This window comes from Bos mutus, chromosome 11 (genome assembly GCF_027580195.1).
Source record: "Bos mutus isolate GX-2022 chromosome 11, NWIPB_WYAK_1.1, whole genome shotgun sequence".
NCBI lineage: Eukaryota > Metazoa > Chordata > Mammalia > Artiodactyla > Bovidae > Bos > Bos mutus.
In genome coordinates, this window is record NC_091627.1 from 24,029,889 (window position 1) to 24,056,200 (window position 26,312).

The window sequence follows — 26,312 nt, forward strand, 5'->3', positions numbered from 1 at the left end:
TTGTTCTGGTAACTTCTGTCTGTAGTAATGTGGATGAGCCTTAATATCATGTGAATTCTAAGAAGTGTGTCCGATGCTTCTATTATTATATGTGATGTGCTGGAGTAGGCATTTTTAACATCTGCATTAGAATTTTAAGTAATTATTATTCAATACTAGCAGCAGCACTTACTTTGGATGCAACTATATTTGAACTTTTAACCTTAGTTTCAATTTTGCTTTTTATTAACAGTACCTGACTTTTTGGTTTTCTAGGAATTCACTATGCATGATACCATTGGATGTTACCTAGATATAGATAAAGGGCATGTCAAATTCTCCAAAAACGGTGAGCTTTCTATGGGTTGTTTTGTTGGAGAATATATATGATATTCAGTATTTGTGATTTTTAAAATCCCCTCACTGTCTTCAGTCCTCTTTCCCTTCCTCCTTACCTTTGTTTTAGACAAATGCTTACTGAACATTTGCCATGTGCCAGGCAGGCTGGTAGGTTCTGGAGATGCAGCAGAAAAGGGAGGAGACACATTTATGTACAGTTCTGTGGGCTTTACCTACTGGTGGGGGAAGCAGACAAATCTGTGATATGTTAGGAGGGAGCAGTGGGCACTGAAAGGGTATGTAAGTCTGGGTGAGGGAATGGAAGGTGATGGTCTGGGGTTGGTCAGAGGAGGCTTCTCTGAGAAGGTGGTATTAGGCAGCACAGTTAATGCCAGAACCAGTAGATTTGATGGTGTGAGCATGTGGCGGTCCTTTTCTGGTTGTTTCGATTCATTTTCTGTATCTCTCTTTTTTTTTTAAAGGCAAAGATCTTGGTCTGGCATTTGAAATACCACCACATATGAAGAACCAAGCCCTGTTCCCTGCCTGTGTTTTGAAGGTAATTAGAGATATCTTGCTGTGACTATAAGCTAATTTGATCTTCATCATTTCATCCTGGTTAGTTTGCTCTTAGGTTCAGAGTTACCATTTTCTCCTTTATTCAATGCTAGAATGCGGAACTCAAATTTAACTTTGGGGAAGAAGAATTCAAGTTTCCACCGAAAGATGGTTTCGTTGCCCTTTCCAAGGCGCCGGAGAGTTTCGTTGTCAAGTCGCAGCACACAGGTAGGTACTGCACCCGATGGGGTAAGGGTTTCAAGAAGCGGGTGTTGTGAGAACTCCAGTGACCGAGGCTTCTCGCAGTGAGGTCCAGGTTCTCCTCGGCTGGTTTAGTCTCTCTCGTTTATTGAACACGTCAGTAAAATTCAGGGTCAGGACCCAATTCATAAACTCCCAAGTATTGGTTTCAGGCCGGGCATTTGGGGGAAACTGATCATAATGACAACGATGGTGTCTCAGGTTTACAGGGTGTGTGCTTATTAAATGCCATGGCGCTGTGCTAGGTGTCACGTGCGTTATTTAGTCTTCGCAACAACCCTGCAAGGTGGTTTTACAGACAAAGAACTTGAGGAATAGGGACTTGACCGAGGTCACAGGATAAGTAAGCGGTGGAACTAAATTCAAATACAAGCCGTTTGACTCTAGAGCGCACACTCTAACCATTGTGCTGCCTAGTCTGCTTCAGTTATTTAAGCTCAGTACATCTCAAAGCTCATTTATCACAAAGGAAAGTGAAAGGAAAGGAAAGTGAAGTCGCTCAGTTGTGTCTGACTCTTTGCGACCCCACGGACTGTAGCCTACCAGGCTCCTCCGTCCATGGGGTTTTCCAGGCAAGGGTACTGGAGTGGGGTGCCATTTCTCTCTCCAGAGGATCTTCCCAACCCAGGGATCGAACCCAGGTCTCCCACATGGCAGGCAGATGCTTTACTGTCTGAGCCACCAGGGAAGCCTATTTATCACAAAGCGTATGATCAATTAAAATTACCACAGCTAGTTTTAAAGAAGCTGTATTCATTTTAGCAATCTTTGTTTTGTTCGACTACCATCTGTATTGCTTGACAATTGTTTCTGAGATTTTTGGTGGAATATTTGCGCTTGTCGTCTTAAAAACAGAAGTATCCTGAGGTGTACCCCAGTCTTCTTCATTCTGTTTAGGTAGTGCACAGGTGGCGCAAACAAAGTTTCTCCCCAATGCTCCAAAAGCTCTCATCGTTGAGCCTTCCCGGGAGTTGGCTGAACAAACTCTGAATAACGTCAAGCAGTTTAAGAAATACATCGATAATCCTAAGTTAAGGTAAGGAGTCCTCTTGTATTCAAACGCCTGTTGTGTTTAGACCTGAGACGTTTCAGAAGAAGAGTAAAGTAGGAAAAATCAAGGGAGAAATGCAGGGCGTGTACATATGCACGTGGATGTGTGTGTAAATATATTTGATTTTGCTATATAGTAGCAGTTAGTTTCCATATAAAAGTCCTGTTTAAGTGAGAAAAGTTCAATTAAAAAAAAGTGGTGGTGTCGTTAGTCTCTGATTCATGTCCAACTCTTTGCAACCCCGTGGACTGCAGCACGCCAGGCTTCCCTGTCCTTCACCATCTCCCGGAGTTTACTCAAACTCATGTCTGTTGAATTGGTGATGCCATCCAACCATCTCATCCTCTGTCGTCCCCTTCTTCTCCCACCTTCAGTCTTTCTCAGCGTCAGGGTCTATTCCAGTGAGTCAGTTCTTCACATCAGGTGGCCAGAGTACTGGAGCTTCAGCTTCAGCATCAGTCCTTCCAATGAATATTCAGGGTTGATTTCCTTTAGGATCTGACTGGTTGGTTCTCCTTGCAGTCCAAGGGACTCTCAAGAGTCTTCTGCAACACCACAGTTCGAAGGCATCAGTTCTTCGGTGCTTAGCCTTTTTTATTGTCCAGCTTTCACATCTGTACATGACTACTGGAAAAACCATAGTTTTGACCATACTGGCCTTTGCAGGCAAAGTAATGTCTCTGCTTTTTAATATGCTGTCTAGGTTTGTCATTGCTTTTCTTCCAAGGAGCAGGTGTCTTTTAATTTCATGTCTACAGTCACCTTCCACAGTGATTTTAGAGTCCAAAAAGTAAATTGAGATTTTTCCTGTGTTTCTTACATAAAGAGTCATAATTTGCAAAATAGAATCAGAGTAAAAATTCATTAAAGGATCCCTTTCATTAATTTTAGCTTCATCACTTCATTTGCATAGATAATGTATCACTCTGTCTCCTGTGTTGGTAAACCTGACTTGGTGGTTAACTCTCGCCTGTCTCACAGTGGTGACCACCTTGCCTGTGGGCATCAGGCCGGTCGCTCTAGTTGGGGGGTTCTTTCTGCCACTGCGGGGAGACCACAAGTCTAGTGAGCTTGGGGAGCTTCTGGCTCAGTAACAATCCCTTTCATTTACAGAAAAGCCTTTTCTACCTTCTCAATACCAGGAAAGCCATACCATACATAACATCTGTCAGTTGATTTTTATTAATTTCGCTTTTAATGACCTTTTCTTACTGAAATATAATTCACATTCACTGTTAAAATTTACTATTTAAAGTATACAATTCAGTGGTTTTTAGTATATGGTCATGAGATTGTGCAACCATCCACACGATCTAACTTCAGAAACTTTGAATTATTGATGTCCCATAGGCGCATCTTTTGGAGAAGGCAATGGCAACCCACTCTAGTAGTCTTGCCTGGAGAATCGCATGGATAGAGGGGCCTGGTGGGCTGCAGTCCATGGGGTCACTAAGAGTTGGACACGACTGAGCGACTTCACTTTCACTTTTCACTTTCATGCATTGGAGAAGGAAATGGCAACCCACTCCAGTGTTCTTGCTTGGAGAATCCCAGGGATGGGGGAGCCTGGTGGGCTGCCGTCTATGGGGTTGCACAGAGTCGGACATAACTGAAGCAACTTAGCAGCAGCAGCAGGCGCATCTTTTAAATATTAATCTGTCTTACAAGTTAAACTTAATTCAGGGATAAATTTATACTTAGTAAAACTTTTTCGGTAAAATAATTTGTAATTTTGTCTTAAGGATTGATGCACTTCATTCTTTCAGTAACTGTCTGAATACCTACCTAAGGTGTGAAGACTTAGGTTAGGAATTAGGGTATAACTGAGAATTCATCTTTGCTTTTATAAAATTGTGTGCAGAAGTGGAGACAAGAGTGGTGGGGAGAGAAACAACACAGCAGTAATGTGACGAAACGCCCTGAGGCCACGACCGAGGGTGTCACACAGAGTACATTTCCAGAGCACCTGCCTAGTATCAGGGGCTCGGAGCTCTTCACAGGGGAGTGTTTTTGGAAGAACATAACATGCTCATATAGGTTGATTTTTGCGCTGTAATTATGGGTAAAGATTAACGTGCATCTGGACAAAGTCTGGAAGGGAAGATGGACAATAAGATCAGTTTATTTGTTAAGATGATCAAGTGGAGTGGTTCTCATTTCAGTATTTAGTACTGTTGAACCTTTCCCTTGTTTGAAGACCCAGCTCAAGTCCTGGTTCTTTCTGGGAAGCTAACGTATCGGTACTGGCCCAGTCCTTTCTCCCTCCTCGGAGATTGACTGACTGCATTTGCCTCCCTGTAATCCATACACACCGTCACGTTAGCGTTCCTGGTCTTAAATGTGCATAATTTTACTCGTCCCAGCTCAGTTTTATACTCCTTAAGGCAGGGGCTGGTCTTTCACATTCCTCAGCCCTGCAGTGCTCTGCTCACAAGCGTAGATTGTTACGTGTTTGTGTAGTTTTTCGTCTGATAAATTTGTAGACGTAAATATATCTGATTAGAAAGGTAGATAAGAGTAAAGTTTTATAAAAGAAATGATAGATTTAGGACTGTAGTTACCGAACCCAGAAGTTAAGGACCTTATTTGAAACTGCACATTTATTGATCTCTCCTCTGGGTATACGGAATCAGATTTCCTGGAAATAAGAATTAGAGCTCTTTTGTTTGTTTGTTTTTTAAGGAAGAATGGCATGTCTTCCAGGTGATTCTTAAGTAGCCAGTTTCGCATCTGGCGTTACCAGATTTAGGAAACATAATGGCTCTAGAGTGGTAGGTGGTTAGGGACGTGGCAAGGTAATAGACTTGCACACAATAGAAGGCTTTTTGGTTTTTCATTTTTACTATCTGAATCGCTTAAGATGGCAGAAGGCAACCATAAAGCCACTTTTTTAATCTGTCATAGAATTTATGAGACTAAGTGTTGACACCTTCTCTGTATTTTCTGCTGTTTTTAAAATGAATGATTAAAAGTTGTCTGGCCACCTCAGGAAGTAATTTTGTAGGCTATTTATAAAAAAGAGACAATCTTTTTGGGAATAGCTGTGGTGAGATATGGGCTTCCCAGGTGGCTCAGTGGTAAAGAATCGCCTGCTAATGCAGGAGACGCAGGTTCCATCCCTGGTTGGGAAGATCCCCTGGAGGAGGAAATGGCAACACACTCCAGTTTTCTTGCCTGGGAAATCCCAAGGACAGAGGAGCCTGGCAGGCTACAGTCTATGGGGTTGGACACAACAGAGCTACTGAGCATGCACATAATGAGATATAATTAACATATCATACAATTCACTTTTTAAAATGTACAGATTATCTTAACTTCTCTTATATTCACAGAGTTGTGCAACCACCAAAGCCAATTTTAGGACATTTTCATCACTCTCAAAAGAAATGCTGCCTATTAACAGTCACTCCCATTTCCCTCTAACCTTCCTGTCCCTGGGCAACCACTGATTTCCATCTATCAATTGCCTGTTTTGGACAGCTTATTATATATAAATGGAATCAAATAATATGTGCTTTTTTTGAACTGGCTTCTCTCACGTAATCATAATGTCTGTAAGGTTCATCAGCGTTGCAGTGTGTATTAGTACTTAATTCCTTTTTATTTTCAAGAAGTATTCCATTGTATGCATATACCACATTTTTAATTAATCCATTCATGGCTTCATGGATGTTTGTGTTGTTTCCACTTATTGCTTACTGTGCTGTAAGCATTAGTGTACAGTCTTGTGTGGACGCACATTTCCGTTTCTCCTGGGAATATGCCCAGCAGTGGAACTGCTGGCTCATGTAGTAGCTTCTTGTTTAACACCTTCAGGTGCTCCTGGCTGTTTCCCGAAGGTACAGCACTATTCTGCATTCCTGCTAGTAACGTGTGAGCGTCCCAGTTTCTCCACATCCTCTCCTTATTATCTGTCTTTACAGTTATAGCCTTCCTAATGGGTGTGCTATTGCTATTGCTATTGCTATTGCTAAGTCACTTCAGTCGTGTCCGACTCTGTGTGACCCCATGAACGGCAGCCCACCAGGCTTCCCCGTCCCTGGGATTCTCCAAGCGAGAAGACTGGAGTGGGTTGCCATTTCCTTCTCCAATGCATGAAAGTGAAAAGAGAAAGTGAAGTTGCTCAGTCGTGTCCGACCCTCAGCGACTCCATGGACTGCAGCTTTCCAGGCTCCTATGTCCATGGGATTTTCTAGGCAAGAGTACTGGAGGGGAGTGCCATTGCCTTCTCCAAATGGGTGTGCAGTGGTACCTAACCGTGGTTTGGGTTTGTATTTCCCTAATAGCTAATCTTGTTGAATATCTTTTCTTGGGCTTACCAGCCATCTGTAATGTCCGTTCAGATCCTTTGCCCATTTTTCAGTTGGGTTATTTGTCTTTTTATTATTGAGTTGTAAGATATATGTAGTAGTATGGTTAAATATACATGATTTGCATGTATTTTCTCTCATTCTGTGGGCCTTTTCACTTTCTCGGGAGTGTCCTTTGAAGTGTAAAAGTGTTTAATATTGATGAAGTCAAGTTTATTTTTTCATTTGTTGCTTGTTTGCTTATTTTTTTGGTGTTGTAAGGGACTGTGCCTAACCTAAGATCATGAAAATTTGCATTTTTTTCCCCAAGAATTTTATAGTTTTAGATCTTATATCTGTGTTTAGCTCTGTAATTCATTCTGCATTAATTTTTGTGTGTGGCCTGAGAATGAGATTTAACTTCATTTTTTGGCTCTTGCATATCCGTTTGTTCTAGCTCCATTTGTTGAAAAGACTTTTCTTTCCCTGCATTGAATTAATAATCTTAGCATAAGACAGTCTTTTAATTTAAACATATTTTTGGAAGTATTATTATCTGGAATGAGAAGAATTCAAATACAAAAGGATATTCTGTGAAAAATCTCTTTTCACCCCATCCCCTAGTTTTTAGTTACTGACCTGGAGGCAACTTTTAAGAATCTATATGAGTGTATATTTTATACACATAAAACCACATGTGTCTATAAAGGTTCATTGAAATCTGATTTCAGGGCACCTGGAGTTATCCTAATATAGGAAGATGCATAGATGAGGACTGCTGTTTTCTGGCTTCTAAGGTTTTACATTCTCCTAACTTTACCATTCATTAACATTTTATTAGCTTCTGAAAATGAAAGGCCTTGTTTTTTTCCTTCTCTAGACTTTTATTACAGATTCTTTTTCAGTTATTCAATTTGAATATGTACCTCCTCAAAATTGGGGGGAAAAAAAGCAGGCTTTCATCTTTCTCTACATTATTATTCTGGTATTCATTCATTTCAGGGAGCTTCTGATAATTGGAGGTGTCGCAGCACGGGATCAGCTCTCTGTTTTGGATAATGGGGTAAGTTGTACTTTTAAAGTAACATTTTGTGTTGTCATTTTGACAATATAGTTCTGTTGTGTTTCAAGAAAAATGAGGCTGAAATGAAAACAAGATCACAAGAGTGTATGTATGTTCAAAAACATCTTACAGGTATTCCTTTTCTTTCCCCAAAAGTATACAGTGCAGCAGTCTCTTCCAAACACCTCATGCAAAATTCCAACATACATGAATTCTTTTGGTTTATCTTTTGAGCACCTGAAAATTCCTTCCCATTTTCGTGCATTAAACAGTCATTTCCTCTGGGAGTAGCTGAGAAAGAGGAAACTGGAGTGAAAAATAGAAATGGAGATAAGGTGGATTGCAGAGAAGGTAGAAGTATTAGCAGTGATCCTTGGAGGCTGAGGGGTGGTGAGGTGGTGGTTCCAGTGGGAGGGAGACGAATTCAGGTCTGTCTTAAAGGCTGTGCAGTTACCAAGAACGAAGCTAGGACTGTGAGTCTCCTTACTGGGGAGGATGTTTGGGAAACTGAATTGTTCGTCCATTCAAATACAGGTAGAACTTCATAAAATATTCTGTATGTATGAGGTAACTTTTTTCTTACAAAGTTCTCTTCCATTCCTTTCCTAAATATTTTATCATTTAATTTAAACAGCCTGATACTGAGTCATGGTGAGCAAATACGCTCTCCCTCTAATTCCTTGGTGCTGCTGTCAAATGAAATTTTATGCTGAATGGTTTTGATTTGACCTGGTATAGCATATTAGAGGCAAGGAATCATATTACTGTACTTAATATTGTTCTAAGATAGTAATATTGCTTTGATATGTTCTTACTTGACGGGTCATGTTTTAGTGGTTATAAGAAAGATTTAATATGTTCATTCCCTATCTTGGTTCCTCACATCCAAATTTATTTTCCCCATAAGTGATTTTCTTATATTTTCCAGCTACAGAGCTTTTAGAGAATTATATCTGCTTTTGCCAGTTAGATCTAAAATTTGGTACTGACTGCAGCTGATGGCAAAGTAAAGGCAATGTTACTCCACAGCTTTCTTGTTAGGACTCAGGTCCTTTCTACTTAAGAGAATTTGTAATATATTCTCCTTCTGCTCTTCTTTCCATCTTACCTTCTTGGCCTCTATTATCTCCCACTGCCCTCTGGCTCTCCCTCAGCCCTGTGTTCTGTCTTACGCTGGGGCCAGAAGTCAGCTCTGGAGTCAGAGAATAGAACTACTTAATTTATAAAATTTCTTAAAGTTGCAGAATTATGCAACATATGCAGTTAGACTTGAAGAAGTGCTTGGTGCTGTTATCCAATTTATATAAATATTTCTTGCAGGCTTTTCCAATTTGACTTTTTTTTTTTGAACCTGAGAGACCTGGTGTCTGTTTTCATGCCGACTACCTACTGAAATGAGGAGGGAGGAAACTTGCATGGTGGGTTAGCATCCTTTGTAAAGAGACATTACACAAAGAAGCAGAGTGGTATCGTATTCACTGCTGTGTATATAGCGCAGTACTTGGCACATAGTACATTGTTTTAATACGTTGAAGGGTTTTATCTCCATATTTTCAGACTATTTTCTAGATTGAACTGAGACTTGATTATAGTTATCAACACAGTTGAAACAGTAGCTTCAGCAATATCTTTCATTTTTTATGGGGCTATAAATGCCTTCCACTGGATCAAATTAAAAGTCTTTTCAGGACAGTACTCTCAGTTTTTCAGGGGGTGAAATATTGAAGTAATGAGACTACAGTGATAAATTTGTTTGGAGATGGTTACGTTTTTAATCTGGAGTGGAGAAAACAAGTGAAAAACAAGAGAAGTGATTTTTTATCCCTGTTGGTAAAGAGGAGAAGTTTAGAACTGTCTTAATTTATTGAATGATTCTATATAATACCTTATTGTGTTCACACACATACATTCTGTACACACTTTAAAAATACTTATCCCCTTTTGAGTACTTTCTAGAAATGGGCCAGGCTCTGTTAAACGCATTCTACACGTTTTCTTATGCAGTTCCAACAACAGACCTTGTGATGGTCCTTTTCTCTGTTTTTACAGATTAGGAAAAGAACTTATACCAAATATTAAGTAATTTGCCCCAGATCTTACAACTTATAGGTAGAGCTTACTTCAAAGCCCATGTTTCTGTTCACTGTACCATGGACTTGATTAAAAGGTGTGTTGGTGTGTATGTGTGTGTGCAATTTTAAAATGTTAATCAGGTGTGCTGGTGTAGGGGCTCATTATACTGTTCTCTTTGTGGGTGCTTGAAAATTTTTTTAATAAAAATATAAATGAAACTTGTCCTTAGTTGAATTGACAGGTGGATTTCTCAGCCACCCTGGGAATGAGAAGATGGAAACTAGACGAGATGAAATTAGTTAAGGTTACACAGTGGATCATAGTAGAATTGGGGTTTGGATCCTGGTTTAATTTCAGAGTTGCTATAATTAGACTGTATATAACAGTTAAAAATGTTAAAATCAGTTGCTAAAGTGGTCAACACTAATTTCAAACCAGATACAAATTGAACATTTCAGCAGTATCTAGAACTCCCATTTTTGCGGATGTATAGTTGACTATGACTACTTCAGTATCATGTTTTTATTGTAAGTGGGCCGTTGTTGGTTGCTATTCTAAGGGGATTGCAGTGGTCCTTTAAGTTTCATAAGGTGCTGTTTTGGTGTATTTTTTAGGTGGATATTGTCGTTGGCACTCCAGGAAGACTGGATGATCTGGTGTCTACCGGAAAGCTGAACTTATCCCAAGTTAGATTCCTGGTCCTGGATGAAGCTGTATGTTAAAATCTACTCATGCTTTCAGAGAAAAAAATTTTTTTTTCTGCTTATGTTTTTGGAGATAAAATGTGTGACTTAAAAAATACAATTCAATCATGATCCTAATATTTAGAAATCTTGTTACCAGTTTGGTGTATTTCCATTCACTCCTTATATTTATAGTAAAGACTATTTTATGCAGTTGTAGTCAGGCTGTGTGGAATCTGGGAAATCTTTTTTTTTTTTAAATATGGTACAGAAGTATTTCATGTCATTATTTATGAACAGTTCTTAAAGGCTGCCTAGTGATCTTTTACATGCATACTTCATGGTTTATTTAACCACCCTCATTATTAGATATGTAAGTTTGTTTTCTACGCCAAATAATTATCTTGTTTGTACGTACTTTTTTTTTTAACATTTCCAATTGCATTTATGTGTTTTGGGCTCTTGAGATATATTTTCAAGATGAAGTAGCTTTTCAACATTGAAGCTTTTTGTTTTTTCATGTTAAAGTCATATTCTTAAGGAGATGTAGTGGGAGCTATTAACTCTCATGTTCGTTTTAGAATACCAGAGTATGATTTTTAAGTTATAAATATGAGGTTTTTTTCATATTGTAGTCACATGGGCTTTAAAGTTGAATTAATAACTCTTTCAGTATCCAATAGAAAATAATTTTGAAAGTATGGAGATATGTATGAATTAGTTTCCATGTCTTTTGTTTTGCGATTGATTTAGAAGAGATTTAGATACTGGTTTAAAACCTAATGCTTTTTTTTGCTTCTGCTATAGGATGGGCTTCTTTCTCAAGGTTACTCTGACTTTATCAATAGGATTCACAATCAGATTCCTCAGATTACCTCTGATGGAAAAAGACTTCAGGTATACAATAACTAACGCATTTTCAAATACATGTAGGCATTTGTTATGTACTAATGCTTGTTTGTTACATTCACATTTTAGTGTCTTCTGGTTAAGTTAACTACTGCATAAAATGTTTTCTTTCTTACCTGATTAAATAGTGCGCACAAAGGAACAGTCTTAGGAGCTGCTTTTAGAAATAAGGTGGATGGAATTTGAGGACATGACTTAAGTATAACAGAAGACTAGAAGTAAAAAATTCTTAGCTTTTTTGTTTTTTTTTCCCCCCTTTTCTACAGAGTGTAGGGTTTATATTCAAGATTCTGAGCACTCCTTCCTTTTTGAAGGAAAAATGTCTTGAGCTGTTGCAAAACAGTTGCTTCCTTAGTAATTATTTCTTAAAATATTATTCTTTCTCATTCTGTTTTCTTAGGAAGAATTCTAGAGGTAAAAACTTTTGGGAGGAGATACATAGTACCTTATGATTTTAGGTTTTTAAAAACCTTTTCGCTCATCTGAGTTTTGTAGGGCCTTGGGGACTAGGTGGTGTGATTTCCATGGCAGTGAGGGGCTGGAGCTCAGGACTAACCCGCCCAAAGTCACATCGCTAGTTGTTGCTGCAGAGTCAGGTTTTGAACTCGTGTTAGGTTCCAGGCCTACTCAGCCCCATGCCCCGTGTCTGTATTCATATGCTGGATTCATTATTGTCACTCTAAAGTAAAAGTTTATCTAAACACTGTTTTTTCTGTTCTTAGGTGATTGTGTGCTCAGCCACTTTGCATTCTTTTGATGTGAAGAAACTGTCTGAGAAGATCATGCACTTTCCCACGTGGGTCGATTTGAAAGGAGAGGATTCCGTCCCAGATACTGTCCACCACGTTGTTGTCCCAGTGAACCCCAAAACGGACAGGCTCTGGGAAAGGCTTGGGAAAAGCCACATTAGGGTAAGTGCTCTGCAGGGTGCACCTGTGTATAGCGTAAAGCATTCATGAACGAGTTTACCCTGAGCCTCTGTGATGCTCAAGGTGACCAGACATCGGACCTTTGAGAGGTTTGCATATTGCCAGAAAAGTTTAGGTCTGTCAGGTATGGAATAAAGGATGGGCTCATGCTTTACTTTTTTATACATATAAAGTTACTTCTGTGAGCCATCTTCCTTGTTATAATTTTCATAAATACATAGGGTTGCCTGTGTAACTTCTTACACTATAGTTTCCTTTTTTAGTAGTATTTTTATTCTTCTTGATATGCCTTATTTCCCTAAATACCAATTTCCTGAGTCCATCTTCCCACTTATTTCACTCTTGTTAGATTTATATTAATATAATATGGGTATGCTTACTGTAAATAGTGTTCTAAAAACCACCTTTGTGTTTTTATTATTATATTTAAAATTGATTAGCCTTAGACCTATAATTCGGAGAAGGCGATGGCACCCCACTGCAGTACTCTTGCCTGGAAAATCCCATGGACATAGGAGCCTGGTGGGCTGCAGTCCATGGGGTTGCAAAGAGTCAGATACGACTGAGCAACTTCACTTTCACTTTTCACTTTCATGCATTGGAGAAGGAAATGGCAGCCCACTCCCGTGTTCTTGCCTGGAGAATCCCAGGGACGGGGGAGCCTTGTGGGCTGCCGTCTATGGGGTCACACAGAGTCGGACATGACTGAAGCGACTTAGCAGTAGCAGACCTATAATTAATAAGAGTTTTTCTGAATCTGAAGAATGGTTTTGCCTATAGATGATAAAGATGGATGTCTGAGATGGAATCTAAAGTTAGATCCAGTTCTCCCTTTAAAAAAAGACGCCTGTTCTGAATCATCACTTAACCCTTCATCCTTTTCTTTTGATAGACTGATGAAGTTCATGCAAAAGATAACACAAGACCTGGTGCTAACAGTCCAGGTAAGTTAGAAGAATCAATAAAAATGTGTGGGGAAAGGTTTGAATTGATCTGCTTTGCTGAATTTCTGCTCTGTCTGCTCTTATGAAGGAACAGGAGATACGAAAATAAAAAACAGAAATAACTTAAAAATGGGGGACGAGCTCATACCAGTCAATTTGTAGAAGTATTAATCACTGAATTTAAGATATTAGTCTCCTGGCATATAAAATACAAATATTTTGGATTATAGAAGTCTAATTTTTCTAGGAAACCAGTGAACTTCTCTGGCTACAGGTTGTATTTTAGTCCTGAATTCCCAGAGGAATTATACGTAGATTCTTCCTGTCTGGCAATTGAGTAACAAAGTGACGTTAGGTATGACCCTGTGAAAGACACAGAAATGATCCTCAAATGGGTTTTTGATTCTTTTGTGTGTGTGGTAAAATAGGCATAGCATAAAATTTACCATTTTAATCATTTTAAAGTATACAGTTCAATAGCATTGAGTCCATTCCTACTGTGCAACCATCGCCACCATCCATCTCCAGTACTTCATCTTCCCATACTGAAACTCCATATCATTAAACATTTATCAATTTTTAAAAAGCCTAAAATTAAATTCTGATTTAATAAAGATACTTCCATGCAGAATTGAGATAGTTTGTAAGAGGTGTATAATATTCAAGGATACATGAAGATAACAGCATGAAACTAAGGATGGTTGTTGTTGTTCAGTTGCTAACTTGTGTCCAACTCTTTGTGGCCCCATGGGCTGCAGCACACCAGGCTCTTCTGTCCTCCACTGTCTCCTGAAGTTTGCTCAAATTCATGTCCACTGAGTCGATGATAGAAGGCTAGTGCTTCAAGAACGGAACCTAGAAGAGATCTGAAACCCATTAGGCCACATGTCTGGTGTCCCATGTCTCAGGTGGCTCATTGGCAAGGAAGGCTTAGATTGCATTTTGTTAATGATTGGATTCAATGGTAGATTTTTGGCAGGTATCTAAATGGTTAGTTACCTGAAATTTTGATTAAAGAGGGTTCCTTTGAACTCATTTTTACGTGCAGCTCCAAGTTTATAAGGTGTATGCTCAGCTAGTACAGTTGGGGAGGAGCACACGGATAGTCAAAATAATGTAACATCCCACAGTTGGAGAATGCATTTTATAAAATAAAATTTTTTACTGCTTCATATATTTTTCCTTGTAAAAGTTTTACTTAGTTTTTACTACAATTAGAGATGATCAGAGCCACCTTAGAAATACACTGGGTTACAGTTGTGGAGTAACTATAGCCCAGCTTCACACTGAAAAATAGATACTTGCAGGGTGGCAACTGAGAAGTCACTAACTAGATTTGATGTAAAATTTTTATTTCATAGAGTGAAAAATGAACTTTCTGTTGTTTAGATTGATTTAGGAAGTACCATTTATTAGTTTTTAAAGGGGGTTGAAGTAATTGAGTAAACATTTACTGAGCATTTAGGGAAACTAATGCAAGGCAGAATACTAGTTCTTTGGTCTTTGTAAGAACAAAGCTTTGTTGTGGGTATTTCTGTTTATTTGTGTATGTGTGTGTACATGTACATTTTTATATGACGAATGGTTATAGGTGTTTTGGTATCCCATAAACTGGCATAAAAAAGAGAAACAAAAATAAATGAGCAAGTGGATTCTCCCACCATTTTATCCTATCTTTTTATTGCTTGCTTTTGGCTATAATAGTTGCATTAAAATAGAGATTTTTAGGTGAGTTAAGCTGTAAGTCTGTGTGATTATGTGTGTTCCTGACAATTTCAGATTGAAATTCTGTGGTTTTTTTTGTTATTGTTGTTGTGTTATTCAAGAGATGTGGTCTGAAGCTATTAAAATCCTGAAGGGGGAGTATGCTGTCCGAGCCATCAAGGAACACAAGATGGATCAAGCAATTATTTTCTGTAGAACCAAGATCGACTGTGACAACTTGGAGCAGTATTTTATGCAGCAAGGAGGAGGTAGTAGTTCCTCCCTTGAAATAAACTGTGTTCATTTCCTCACTTAATAGACTGTTAGTCCCACGCTGATGCAGTGTAGCGCTCATGCCCAGGACTAAAGCAGTGACTGCACTGAAAGTATCTGTGCTTATCCAGTACTTTCCCATATGATCAGTCCCAGGAAAAACGATGAGATGGTTTTCCACATAGGTAGTTTTATTGCAGTGAAGATGAATCACAGCGTTCTAAGGTCCTTATATTATTTAGAGGAACGGTGAAGTTTTGATTAATGTTAAAATTTCAAGTGTAATCATTATATAATAGGATATGTATCTCCTAAACCAATAAATGAGGAAAAACCTTAATCTAAAAAAAAGGTAAGAAAGGAAGGGAGAGAAATGAGAAAAAGCAGAGCAATTAGAAATTACAGAGTAATAGAATTGGTGAAAAAAATCTGAGCATATGAGTAAACTGTAGTATTTGTCAGTGGATCGAAGTCTTTTGATGAAGAGCATAGATTGTTAGACTGCATAATATATAGCTGTATGCTGTTTACAGGAAACAAACCTAAAACCTGAGGACATAGGAAGATTGGAAGGAAGGGGAATGAAAAAACATATATCTGTCAGCTAAAACAGGAATTTAAATATTAATAGAGATGCCATAGACTTTAAGACAAAAATTACTGAAATAAAAAAGGTCACTATGTAATAAAATACTTGCTCTACGATGAAGATATAATGATTCTAATTTTATGCTCCTTACAATTAATGTTAAATATATAAACCAACCTGAAAAAATGTTCAGTATAATCAGTCGTTAGAGAAATGCAAAATAAAATCACACTGTAATACCACCGTACACTCATTAGGATGCCTAGATAAGTACACTTACTAGAATGACTAGATTAAAAATACTTAAAACACCGAATTTGGGTGAGGATATGGAGAAACGGGAATTCTCATACACTGTTGATGTACAGACACCTATGTAAAGGGTCGTACAGTTTTTTATAAAATTTTACATTGCTGTCTTATGGCCTCTCAGTTCAGCTCCTAAGTATTGACCCAAGATAAGTGAAAACATGTATTGACGAAAGATGTGTGCAAGATGGCCACAGCAGCTTTATTCATGATGGCCTCAGACTGTACACCAAGTGGCCATTAATAGGAGAATGGCTAAACAAAATGCAAAATATTTATTCACTGAAATAGCTGATACTCGGTGCTGAAGTGGCATAGGCTGCGGATAGAGACAACTGTGGGTGGCATCTCAGAAGCGTTATGCTGATTAAAAGAGTTCCTAAACACGAGTTTGTGCTGTGTGATTCCATTTGTATGACTTTCTAGAAGAGTCAAAACTAATGTCTGGTGGGGAAAAGTCCAGAACAGTGGTGGTTCCCAGGAAGGTGGGAGTGTGGATAGGTGGGAAAGGGCAAGAAGGTTCTTAGTGGATGATATTCATGTTCTGTACCTTGATAGGGCTTTGGGCCGTGTAAGTTACACGTTTGTCAAGAACTTAGCAAGTGTACACTTAAGATTTGTACATTTCCTTGCATGTAACTTTAACCTCCAAGAGAAAACAAAGAAACCTAAACGAATATTGTGCTCTGGTTAATGATATGCGTGCTGAACTGTGTACCGATAACTGCAGTTTACATTGAAATGCATCAAAAATGTAAAAGTGAGTTGATAGAAGGATAGAGGGATAAGTATGTGGTGAAGCAAATATAGTAAATGTTAATGGTAATTTTTACTTTATATCTTTTCCCAACACTTACTATGTTTTCAAACATACTGCGAAATTGAAAGTCTGGTCTGGACTGCACTGCTTTTTGTTACTGTGTCTACTTGAAGAGTTTCTCTTTAAGGACTTGCTGCCACTGTACCTGGGTCTAAAATACCATTGCTTCCTCCTGTTTTGGTACTTCTAATCTGCTTTGGTCAGGAAAGCAGATAACTAAATTGCTTAGAATACCTTGAGGAAGGCAGGCATGTGGGCATGGCCATTTAGTAAGGACATGAACTTCATAATGACTGTTTTGCTTCTTTCAAGAAGGATCTCTTTTGTTTACTTTTTGGTTCTTTACATAGGTGAGGTGAAGTCCTGGGGTACACAGGAACCACTGCTGCAGATTGGAAGAGGTTACTTAAAATATCTTTCAAAGCAAAGCGAATCAGTTTTAATGCTCATGGAGTTCATTTTAATGGCATTTGACCTAGGACAGAAATTGGTCAACCATGGTTTATGACAAGTTGGAGTTTAGATTTCCATGGAATTATATGGCACCGTTGTAGTCTAAATGTTACTGGTTTTTTGATATACTCCTAGGCATAATGTTTCCCAGCATTGACTCTTTAATGTGCTTTTCACTAGGACCTGATAAAAAGGGACATCAGTTCTCGTGTGTTTGTCTTCATGGTGACAGAAAGCCTCATGAGAGGAAGCAAAACTTGGAAAGATTCAAGGTACAGATATTTAGTTGACTGCATTTCCTTAATACTTAAGAGGGGAGTTGTACCTAGTTTTAAATCAATTCCAGTTAATATTCTTAAAGCAATTCTTGTCCTAGAAATTTCAAAATACTTCTGCCCTGTTGGTATATCCTCATCACGGCAGGGCCTCATCATCTTTAACAGTCAGCTGGTAAATTACATGTTCTCTATTGGCACAGAATTTCTATGGTAAGAATTTTCAACTTTAGAAAATTTTAGCTAAATTTTTCCACAGGTATTTTTAGGAGAAGCATCACTAGATAAATCATGTCTGTGATCTTTTTTTTTTTTTTTAATTGTACTAATACCCAGAGGGAACTTAATTTGTAGATTAATTTAAGACGAGTATCAGAATATGGTTTTGTAGAATTACACATATTTTTAATGATTTGCGGAAGAGTGTCCCAGTTATTTGATTGCATCCCATGACAGGTTGTATAGCTCTTGGTATCGATAGTGGGACTTGAGCCATTTGGAATTCAAGGTCAGTAACCTCCACCCACAGGCTCTCTCATCATTTATCACAGTGTGTTTGTCCCAGCATATAGTACAGATCTCATTTCTCTCAGACCCCTAATATGAAAAAAGCGGCAAGGTACTGGGCCTAGGAGTTTGGATCATGATTCTACGCTGAGTGTGGTTGCCGTGGATGTTACAACTGGTCACCTGGCCTTATTTCAGCATCTGTGCCACCGCTGTATCCTGGCCTTGTCCTGGGCCGGAAGGCAGTGTGCTTTTCACCCACTCCAGTCTCTTAGTTGCTGTGCCTTGTGGCACAGATAACATCTGAAGGCCAGTTTGTATATTCTTGGTGAGAGTACCAGGGGCCCACTCTCTTTGGGATTTTCATCTGTTGTCCTCAGAAGTGTAACCTCAAGGTAAAATACCTAGGATTCTGAATTATTTTAGTACAAGAGTAAAGGTAATGCTTATGTTTTATTCTGTCTTATCTTGCAAATTACTAGTTAGGATTTCTAAAAATAAAGCCAAATTTTTAGCAGTGGTTTAATAACCTTTATGTGAAAAAAAGCAGAAATGAATCCAGTCATTGATTTATTCACCTTGAATGTCATATTTTGGCAAATTGTAAACTTAAAAATGAAAAACTTGTTCTAGTGAATAATGAACGACTGGACTTCTAATCTGATAGTAATATATTCATGATTAGAGGGCTCAGTGGAAAGATGGCACTTATGGTTTTTAGTGTATGTACTAATAAATCCCCCTCTCTCTTGTCTGCTCTTTTTAGAAAGGAGATGTCAGATTCTTGATATGCACAGATGTAGCTGCCAGAGGAATTGATATCCACGGTGTTCCTTATGGTAAGAAGAAATGTTTTATGCTTGCATTTTGAATTTTAAGGAATGCAAAGGAAACTGTTTTAATATGATTCAAATATTTAGAACAAAAAACATCAGATATGTTTGAAAATTTTAGGACTTTATGTCAATTGGTAATAACTTTTTATTTACAGTCATAAATGTCACCTTGCCTGATGAAAAACAAAACTATGTCCATCGCATTGGCAGAGTAGGAAGAGCTGAAAGGTACGGCTGTAATTTTGCTTTTTCCTTTTTAAGCTTCTTTGCTTCTGGAATAAAGTCTAACGAAGACTTTTCAAATCTTTCAGGATGGGTCTGGCCATTTCCCTGGTGGCAACAGAAAAAGAGAAGGTGATCTTTTAGTGCTGTGTTATATTCATTGTTTGCATTGTCATTTTAGATACTGGAAATAAAAGCAGTTTGAGTTTTCATTTATGTTGAATTCAGGTGCATATGGAATATAAATGAACTTTTTATGGCATCTTTTTCTGTTTATTCATTGAATAGACAACTGGTAGGATCAAGTTCAGAAAGGAACAATACAAAATGTAATTTTCCCTAAAAGCTTTCATGTAATTGTTTTCACTGAAAGGTATTTAAACCCTGTTTAGCATCATGCCATGGTAGACTTTTTTTTTTTTGCCATGGTAGACTTTTTATGGGAGAGAGAGTTAGCTTATTATTTTGATATAAATTGATTCAGATTGACAGAATAGTTTGCAGGCATCAGAAACGCCTACAAACTCATTGCCCAAACTAGATATTGTGCATTTTGCTTTTTGCTATATTTTATTCTTATGGAAAACCTTTGAACTTTATTTTTGATACTGATCTTGAGATAGCATTCTCTAATACTTTACATTTTTTGTTATTTTTTTTAATCTGAGAATTCCTTTCTATTGACATCTAATTGAAGTCTGTTTTAGAAAATCTTTTGGATTCCTCTCAAAAAGAACTCTGTCAGAAGCCCTAGTTAGTGAGCTATTGATGGTGGTAGTGATTGATGACATACCATAGCTGCAGTCTATTTTTCTTACGCTTTGAGGACAGAAAATTAAAAAAAAAAAAAAAAAAACTAGTTGAGAACAAAGATATCTAGTATGTCAGTCACCATACATGTTAATCTGTTTTTCCTTCTTTAATATAGGTTTGGTATCATGTATGTAGCAGCCGTGGAAAAGGGTGTTATAACACAAGACTCAAGGAAGATGGTGGCTGTACCATATGGTACAATGAGATGCAGGTAAGGCTCACAAAGTGTCACTAAAATTGGTAAGAATAGACTGCATTTATCTATGGAGGTTATATATCAGCTCTTGTCTGTGAGTTACAAGACATAATGGGTGGTGGTTATTGTAGTTTATAAATTGTGACTTGTGAGTTCATCTCTTTAGAAATCTTATTTCCCTTTAGCCTTCCTGGTTTTAATGCTATTAAAATGCAGCTTGGGTTTGTCAAAATGAAATTTTTATCTGAAAATACTTGAATTTCCTCTCCTTTTCTCAGTTGCTGTCCGAGATAGAGGAACACCTGAACTGTACCATTTCTCAGGTTGAGCCAGATATAAAAGTACCAGTAGATGAATTTGATGGGAAAGTTACTTACGGCCAGAAAAGAACTCTTGGTGGTAAGCTGTGAATTACTTTTAATTCTATTTTACATGTGAATGTGTCCTTTTTTGAGTGCTAGTTTAAGAAGAAAGTGTTTCATTTCCTTCTGTTAATTGTATATTTTTAGCATATTAATCATTCCCTCGTGTTCCTCTCATAGCACTTTGTTCATACTTGTCTTGCAGCATTTTTATTTTGTGATCTGTATGTGCGTGAAGGACAGAAGCTTAGCTGTTTCTGTTGAGGTGTTAATGTCATCAGAGTAGTTAAAAATGTATGGAATTACTAGGAAACAAGAGAATAACAATAATTTTGAACAAGTAATAACCAGGATACCATTTAATTCCCTTTGCCTATGATGCCCTTAGCTGATTCCTGAAATTTTTTAAAAATTCAAACTAAACTGATGGTTTCTAAATCAAGAAGATGATGGGGGAGAGGTTGGGAGGGGTATTGGATATTGGGACAGCTGTTAGTAAGGCCTAACCATTGATTTTAATCGATTTAATTTAACATTTTTAAAACTCACAGTTTGGGAGGTAACTTGCCCAGTAGTAAGTACATCTTTATTGCTGGGAGCAATGTTTAAATTGATATAATTGGTTCAAAGTATTGCTGACAAGTTATTTCAAGCGTGTCATTTGCATTTCTTTGTGATTCGTGTGTGTGATCCAGGTGGAAACTATAAAGGCCACGTGGATATTTTGGCTCCTACGGTTCAAGAGTTGGCTGCCCTTGAAAAGGAGGCCCAGACATCTTTCCTGCATCTTGGCTACCTTCCTAACCAGCTGTTCAGAACCTTCTGATTTTAACATACACAGAATAAGATTTGAGTAATAAAAGTCTGTGGTCTTAAAACTCTAAAATAGTTGTACTGCTTCCAGGCAGCAGTATTTATAGTAACTTAAGCTATGAGTGCTAACTCTTGCATGTCAAGAAGCAACAGTCTTAGAAAATCTTCATAGAATGCCGAACCCAATGAAAAGAATAAATTTGATGACTGTATTTTCATGAACATTTGTGTCTTATTTTACAGTTATTTTATAATGTTTCTTTTTCAAGAAAGCTCTGGGTTTAGGAAATCAAGTGTGTGTGTGTGTGTGTGTGTGTGTGTGTGTGTGTGTGTGAGGACTGTGTGGAACCATTAGTGATTGTCTTGAGGATTTTTGCAAGAAGTGGTCCTAAATGGAGACAGCCTCGAGATGCTTCTGGTTGCCTCGGTGTATGGGGAAGCTTGGAAACAGTCATGAAAGAGAAGTGGAGTATCCCAAGGTGGAAGGACAGCTGGGTTAGTTTGGAAGCCTGAAGTTTTTATCACGAGTTAGAAGAGGTTATGCATTTTAAGGACTGACGACTGATCTGATGATGGTATCCCTGAAGGCCCATCTTCTTTTTAAGAGCCTTTCTTTCCAGATGATACTTTCTGTAAAGATGAAACTATTCTGATGTCCCTCAAGGTCTTAAATGCGATTCTTTGAAATTTCCTCAAACCGTCTTACCTTTTAAAATACCAGAAGAAAAAGAGAACATTCACATAGACATAATTGAATTGTTCTTCTGTGCCTTTTCGCTCTTAGCTCCCAAAGTAGTTTCTTTGGGAGGATTGTTCTTGCCCTAGAGATTCCGTAGGAGCACACACTACTGTCATTTCTTATATGATGGTTTTCAAATATTCTAGCCCCAAAATATTTTCTTCAAAGAAACTCTTGAGTGAACTTCATTATGTAAACAGTGGGAAACCATTACGTAGCGTACTGAGTTACGCTTGGTGTGCGTTGAGTATGAGGATTCCATTCTTCCGGTTGTACCTAGACCACTGCCATGGGATTTCCTCCAGCCACCGTAGCCAGTCTTGAACTGTGCAGTGGCAGCTGCTCCCTGTGTACGTGCTTAGAAATCATGCTTTAGAGATGAGTTTTTAGTTGACAAATGGCGAAGAAGACACTTGAGACCTAGACCATCTAACACTGGAGCTGGAAGGGAGCTTCCTGGTCTTGCTCATGTTCTTGTCTTGTAGGGCCAGAAGCTGTTTCTAGGAATACATGTTCACACAGTCCAGTGTGTAGAACCGGAACCAGAACCTGGGTTTGTTAGTTTCAGCTCTTAATCTTGGGTCTCCCTTCAGAAGATGATTTGCAGGTCCAAATGAGGAGATCAGAGAGGAATGTAGGATAGAGCTGGTAGACTGGAAGGAACTCTTTGGTTTTTCCTCTTCAAATTACTGTTCAACTGCAATTACTCAGGCAAGAGTTTTTAAAAGAGGAAGCAACATACAGCCAGACTTTTGGAGGGGTTTCCTGGAGACCTGATTTCCCACTCGCATCTCCATCTGTCCTTCCTTTTATGCCGGGTCCCTGCTTCTACGTGCCCGTCGCTCAGGCCTCTGATTAATGCTACAGATGTGAAGACTTGTTTCTGTACCTCGTTTTTAATAGACATTTTCCTATTGTAAACAGAAACGGGAACTTGAGGTTAGAGTAATCCCCATATTTCCCTATTTTTTACTTATATTCCCACTTGCAGAGAAAGTCCGTAGATAACATTTGTGTTCATTTATTTTTTTTCTTGTAAATGTTTTGGTATACAGTTTAATTCTTACAGTATTAAAATTTTATATCTTCATTGGGTGTAAGTAATTTTCTTGTTATAAAGACTTTAATGGCTGCATGATCCATTAGAAGTGCTGTGGTCTGTGTACCTGAGCTTTGAGGGAAACTGAGGAGGCTATGAACCTCAGGTGTCAGACCTAGATGTGAATGGGCTCTCTATGCTTCTGTTTCTTTGTTCATAAAAATGGTGAAAGTAATTCTCATCACTCAGGATTATGTTAACAAAAAAAAAACGTCAGCAGGTGAGAGGCACTTGGACCACATTTGATGGGCTTCCCTGGTGGCATGAGTGGTAAAGAACTCGCCTGCCAGTGCAGGAGACGGAAAAGACCTGGGTCTGATCCCTGGGTTGGAAAGATCCCCTGGAGGAGGGCATTGCAACCCCCTCCAGTATTCTTGCCTGGAGAACCCCATGGACGGAGGAGCCTGGCGGGCTGTGATCCATAAGGTCGCACACAACTGAAGCGGCTCAGCATGCGCACACACTGTTCACAGTTGTCCTGTGTTAACCGTGAAGATCTTTGTTCTGTCTTCTGGATTGTTTTCCTTCTCTTAGATTCCTAGAAGCTGGATTATTGAAGCAAATTTTATGAACACTTTTCAGGGTCATCTTCAGGTGGCTTTCTGAAAGGGTTGTTCCAGTTGGCATTCACACTAACAATATGGGAAGAATTCTGGGCAACTTATTTTATACTGAAATAGTACTTGTTGCACTGAAAGTCTGTTTTCACCCTTTCTCTTCATGTGCTGTATGAATTGGGGCCCGTGAGTAGAAGTCCTCTTATGTCTGACCTGCAGCCTCTTTGCACGTGACTCTGTACCCCCCATGCTCCCCAACTCCTGGCCCACTGCCATCATTAAACGACAGAGATCCAGACTTGCTGTAAATAAGGTGCAAGGCTTCACTTTTCTTTTTAAGGTAGAAATATGTGGCAGTGACCGAAAATGGTCCAGATTAAAAAAAAAAAAAGTTCCCAGTCAATTCTAAATGGGCAAAACTATGTAGTCAAACTTTTCACCTTATTCTTCCAACTTATGCACTTTATTGTATCTTGACTGAAATCTGAAAAATGTGTAGGTGAATATAAAATGAGATCTGGGGTAGTTTTCCTTATATAATAATTTTATTATTTCCCTATGATGTTGACATCTGTCAGGAATTTTTTTTTCCAAGTGACCTTATTTGGGGGGGAAAAGGAATATTTGTTAGAGGGGAAAAAATGTAGTGGAACAGGAAGGAAAGGGAGGGATAATATTTTGCTGCTGCAGAGTAATTGATGGAGGATTCCTTTGGTGGGAGGAGTAGGAGGGGAATTTTTACTGTTGTTTTCCATTTTTTGGATTTAAAGAATTTTCTTTCATTAAAACCATCTAAAACGCTAGTTTTTCTCGTGGAGATTCTACTTTTACTGGTCAGAAGTGTTGGGGAGTTGGAAAGAACCTGGTGTCAGGTAGGCCTGGAACTGATCCCAGCAAGGATTCCTGCTACCAATTCCTAGTTATAAGTCACAGGAAGAGATCTTTGGGATTAAAGTGGGGCCTGAAATGGGCTTCCCAGGTGGCACAGTGGTAAAGAGTCCACCTGCCAATGCAGGAGATGCTGGTTTTCCTTGGGTCTTGAAGATCCTCTGGAGAAGGAAATGGCCACTCATTCCAATATTCTTACCTGGAAAATCCTGTGGATGGAGGAGCCTGGTGGGCTACAGTTCATGGGGTCACAAAGAGTTGGACAGAATCTATAACAAATTCCTAAGATTGTGATGCAGACGAGTCTTCAACCACACATCAAGAAACACAGTTATGGAGAAATGGCTCTTAGAAATTTGGACCAGTTTTCAAGTCTTTATAAAATTTGTTGCAATATCGCTTCTGTTTCATATTTCAACTTTTTGGCCGTGAGGCATGTGAGATCGATCCCATTTCCCTGACCAGGAATTGAACCCGCACCCCTTGCATTGAAAGGTGAAGTCTTAATCGCTGGACCACCAGGGAAGTACCCTCACTGCAATCTTTTACTCCAAGACTCAAGCGAGACGACTGAAAGGGACACGAGGGAGAGATGCTTGCAGTACCAGAGTTGCTTGTCTGCTGGGGCAGTCTACTGCCTTTAACGCAGATCCTTTCTGTAGTTAAGTGGTTTTCAGTCCTGGATGTGCATTGGGACCACCTTACGGAAACTTTCAAAAAAAAAAAAAATACGAGTATCTGTCCTTCACCTCCAGAAATTCGGATTTTCTTGTTCTGGAGTGGAGCCGGGTACCCCAGGTGATGCTTATGTGCTGCCAAGGTTGAGAGCTGCTGCTTTAAACGACCTGACTAGATGTTTCTTGGTCCTGCTGCAAATCATTGTGTGACCTCCGCACATGCTCCAGCAGGTACGTGTCTTGAAGTTCAATACAGTTTAGACTCAGGCTGGAACCCTTCTTTACACTATGCAGCAGAGGTTTTTGTCGAGAAAAAATTTTGATAAAAGTGGTACCATTTGGAGAAACTAATAGGGTTATTTTAAAAAAATAAAATTTGTAGCCAAATGAATTTGGTTCCTTTTGAAATAGTTGCTTTGCAGATCCAGACAAATCTTTTAAGAAAATGCTTCAGTTTTTCAAAACCCATTTGGCTTTTAACTTTTTTTTTTTCTTTTTGCCACTTTGTTTGTATTTGAAACATTTCCTTTGCTTGACCCAGAACCACAGTATGAGCCTCTGGAAGTCTTTGGCTCACCTCATTATTTTACCTTCAATCTTGTTCCCAGCTTGCTAACGCATCCTGTCCACCAGAGAAGGCTCCGGTTGGCTGCTGGGCTGTATGTTGCCTTAACTTAAATCCCAAAGGATAAATACTTGCCACTGCCAAGTAGGATTTGAAGAGACAGTGAGGGGTTGTCTCTCTTGTAGGGCAATGATTGGATGGCAGGGGTGTTCTGCTTTGGGGGTGGGTCAGGGTCTCAGGGAAGAGAATCTCGCATGAAAATCCTGATCCGAACAGGAGTTGCCAGCATGGAGTTTGGAGGTGGGGTGTGTGTGTGTGTTAGTCACTCAGTCGTGTCCGACTCTCTGTCACCCCATGGACTGCAGCCCTCCAGGCTCCTCTGTCCGTGGAATTCTCTAGGCAAGAATACTGCAGTGGGTTGCCATTTCGGAGGTGGGGAGATACGGCCAATAGGAGTGGCATCAATAGAGTCTCCTGGGAGCAAAGGTGTCTGTCTGCTAACAAACTTTCCTTTGTTTCATTGCGGTTCCCTTGAAA

General features: G+C 38.9%; 1 protein-coding gene across 2 annotated transcripts in view; it reads left to right on the top strand.

The window, feature by feature from the left end:
• The window catches only part of DDX1 (DEAD-box helicase 1), a 40,168-nt gene extending 18,706 nt beyond the window's left edge, over nucleotides 1–21,462 (top strand). For both annotated transcript variants that reach the window (XM_005891038.3, XM_070379140.1), the window contains exons 10-26: nucleotides 256–328; nucleotides 801–877; nucleotides 990–1,104; nucleotides 2,035–2,173; nucleotides 7,480–7,540; nucleotides 10,228–10,326; nucleotides 11,104–11,193; nucleotides 11,928–12,116; nucleotides 13,027–13,078; nucleotides 14,905–15,051; nucleotides 17,407–17,498; nucleotides 18,775–18,847; nucleotides 19,000–19,072; nucleotides 19,156–19,198; nucleotides 19,995–20,090; nucleotides 20,354–20,474; nucleotides 21,133–21,462. In XM_005891038.3, coding sequence (XP_005891100.2) covers nucleotides 256–328; nucleotides 801–877; nucleotides 990–1,104; nucleotides 2,035–2,173; nucleotides 7,480–7,540; nucleotides 10,228–10,326; nucleotides 11,104–11,193; nucleotides 11,928–12,116; nucleotides 13,027–13,078; nucleotides 14,905–15,051; nucleotides 17,407–17,498; nucleotides 18,775–18,847; nucleotides 19,000–19,072; nucleotides 19,156–19,198; nucleotides 19,995–20,090; nucleotides 20,354–20,474; nucleotides 21,133–21,263 — 1,671 coding nt within the window. In that variant the 3' untranslated portion in view covers nucleotides 21,264–21,462. The remainder of the gene's footprint in view (nucleotides 1–255; nucleotides 329–800; nucleotides 878–989; nucleotides 1,105–2,034; nucleotides 2,174–7,479; nucleotides 7,541–10,227; nucleotides 10,327–11,103; nucleotides 11,194–11,927; nucleotides 12,117–13,026; nucleotides 13,079–14,904; nucleotides 15,052–17,406; nucleotides 17,499–18,774; nucleotides 18,848–18,999; nucleotides 19,073–19,155; nucleotides 19,199–19,994; nucleotides 20,091–20,353; nucleotides 20,475–21,132) is intronic.
• Nucleotides 21,463–26,312: the final 4,850 nt, after the last annotated feature.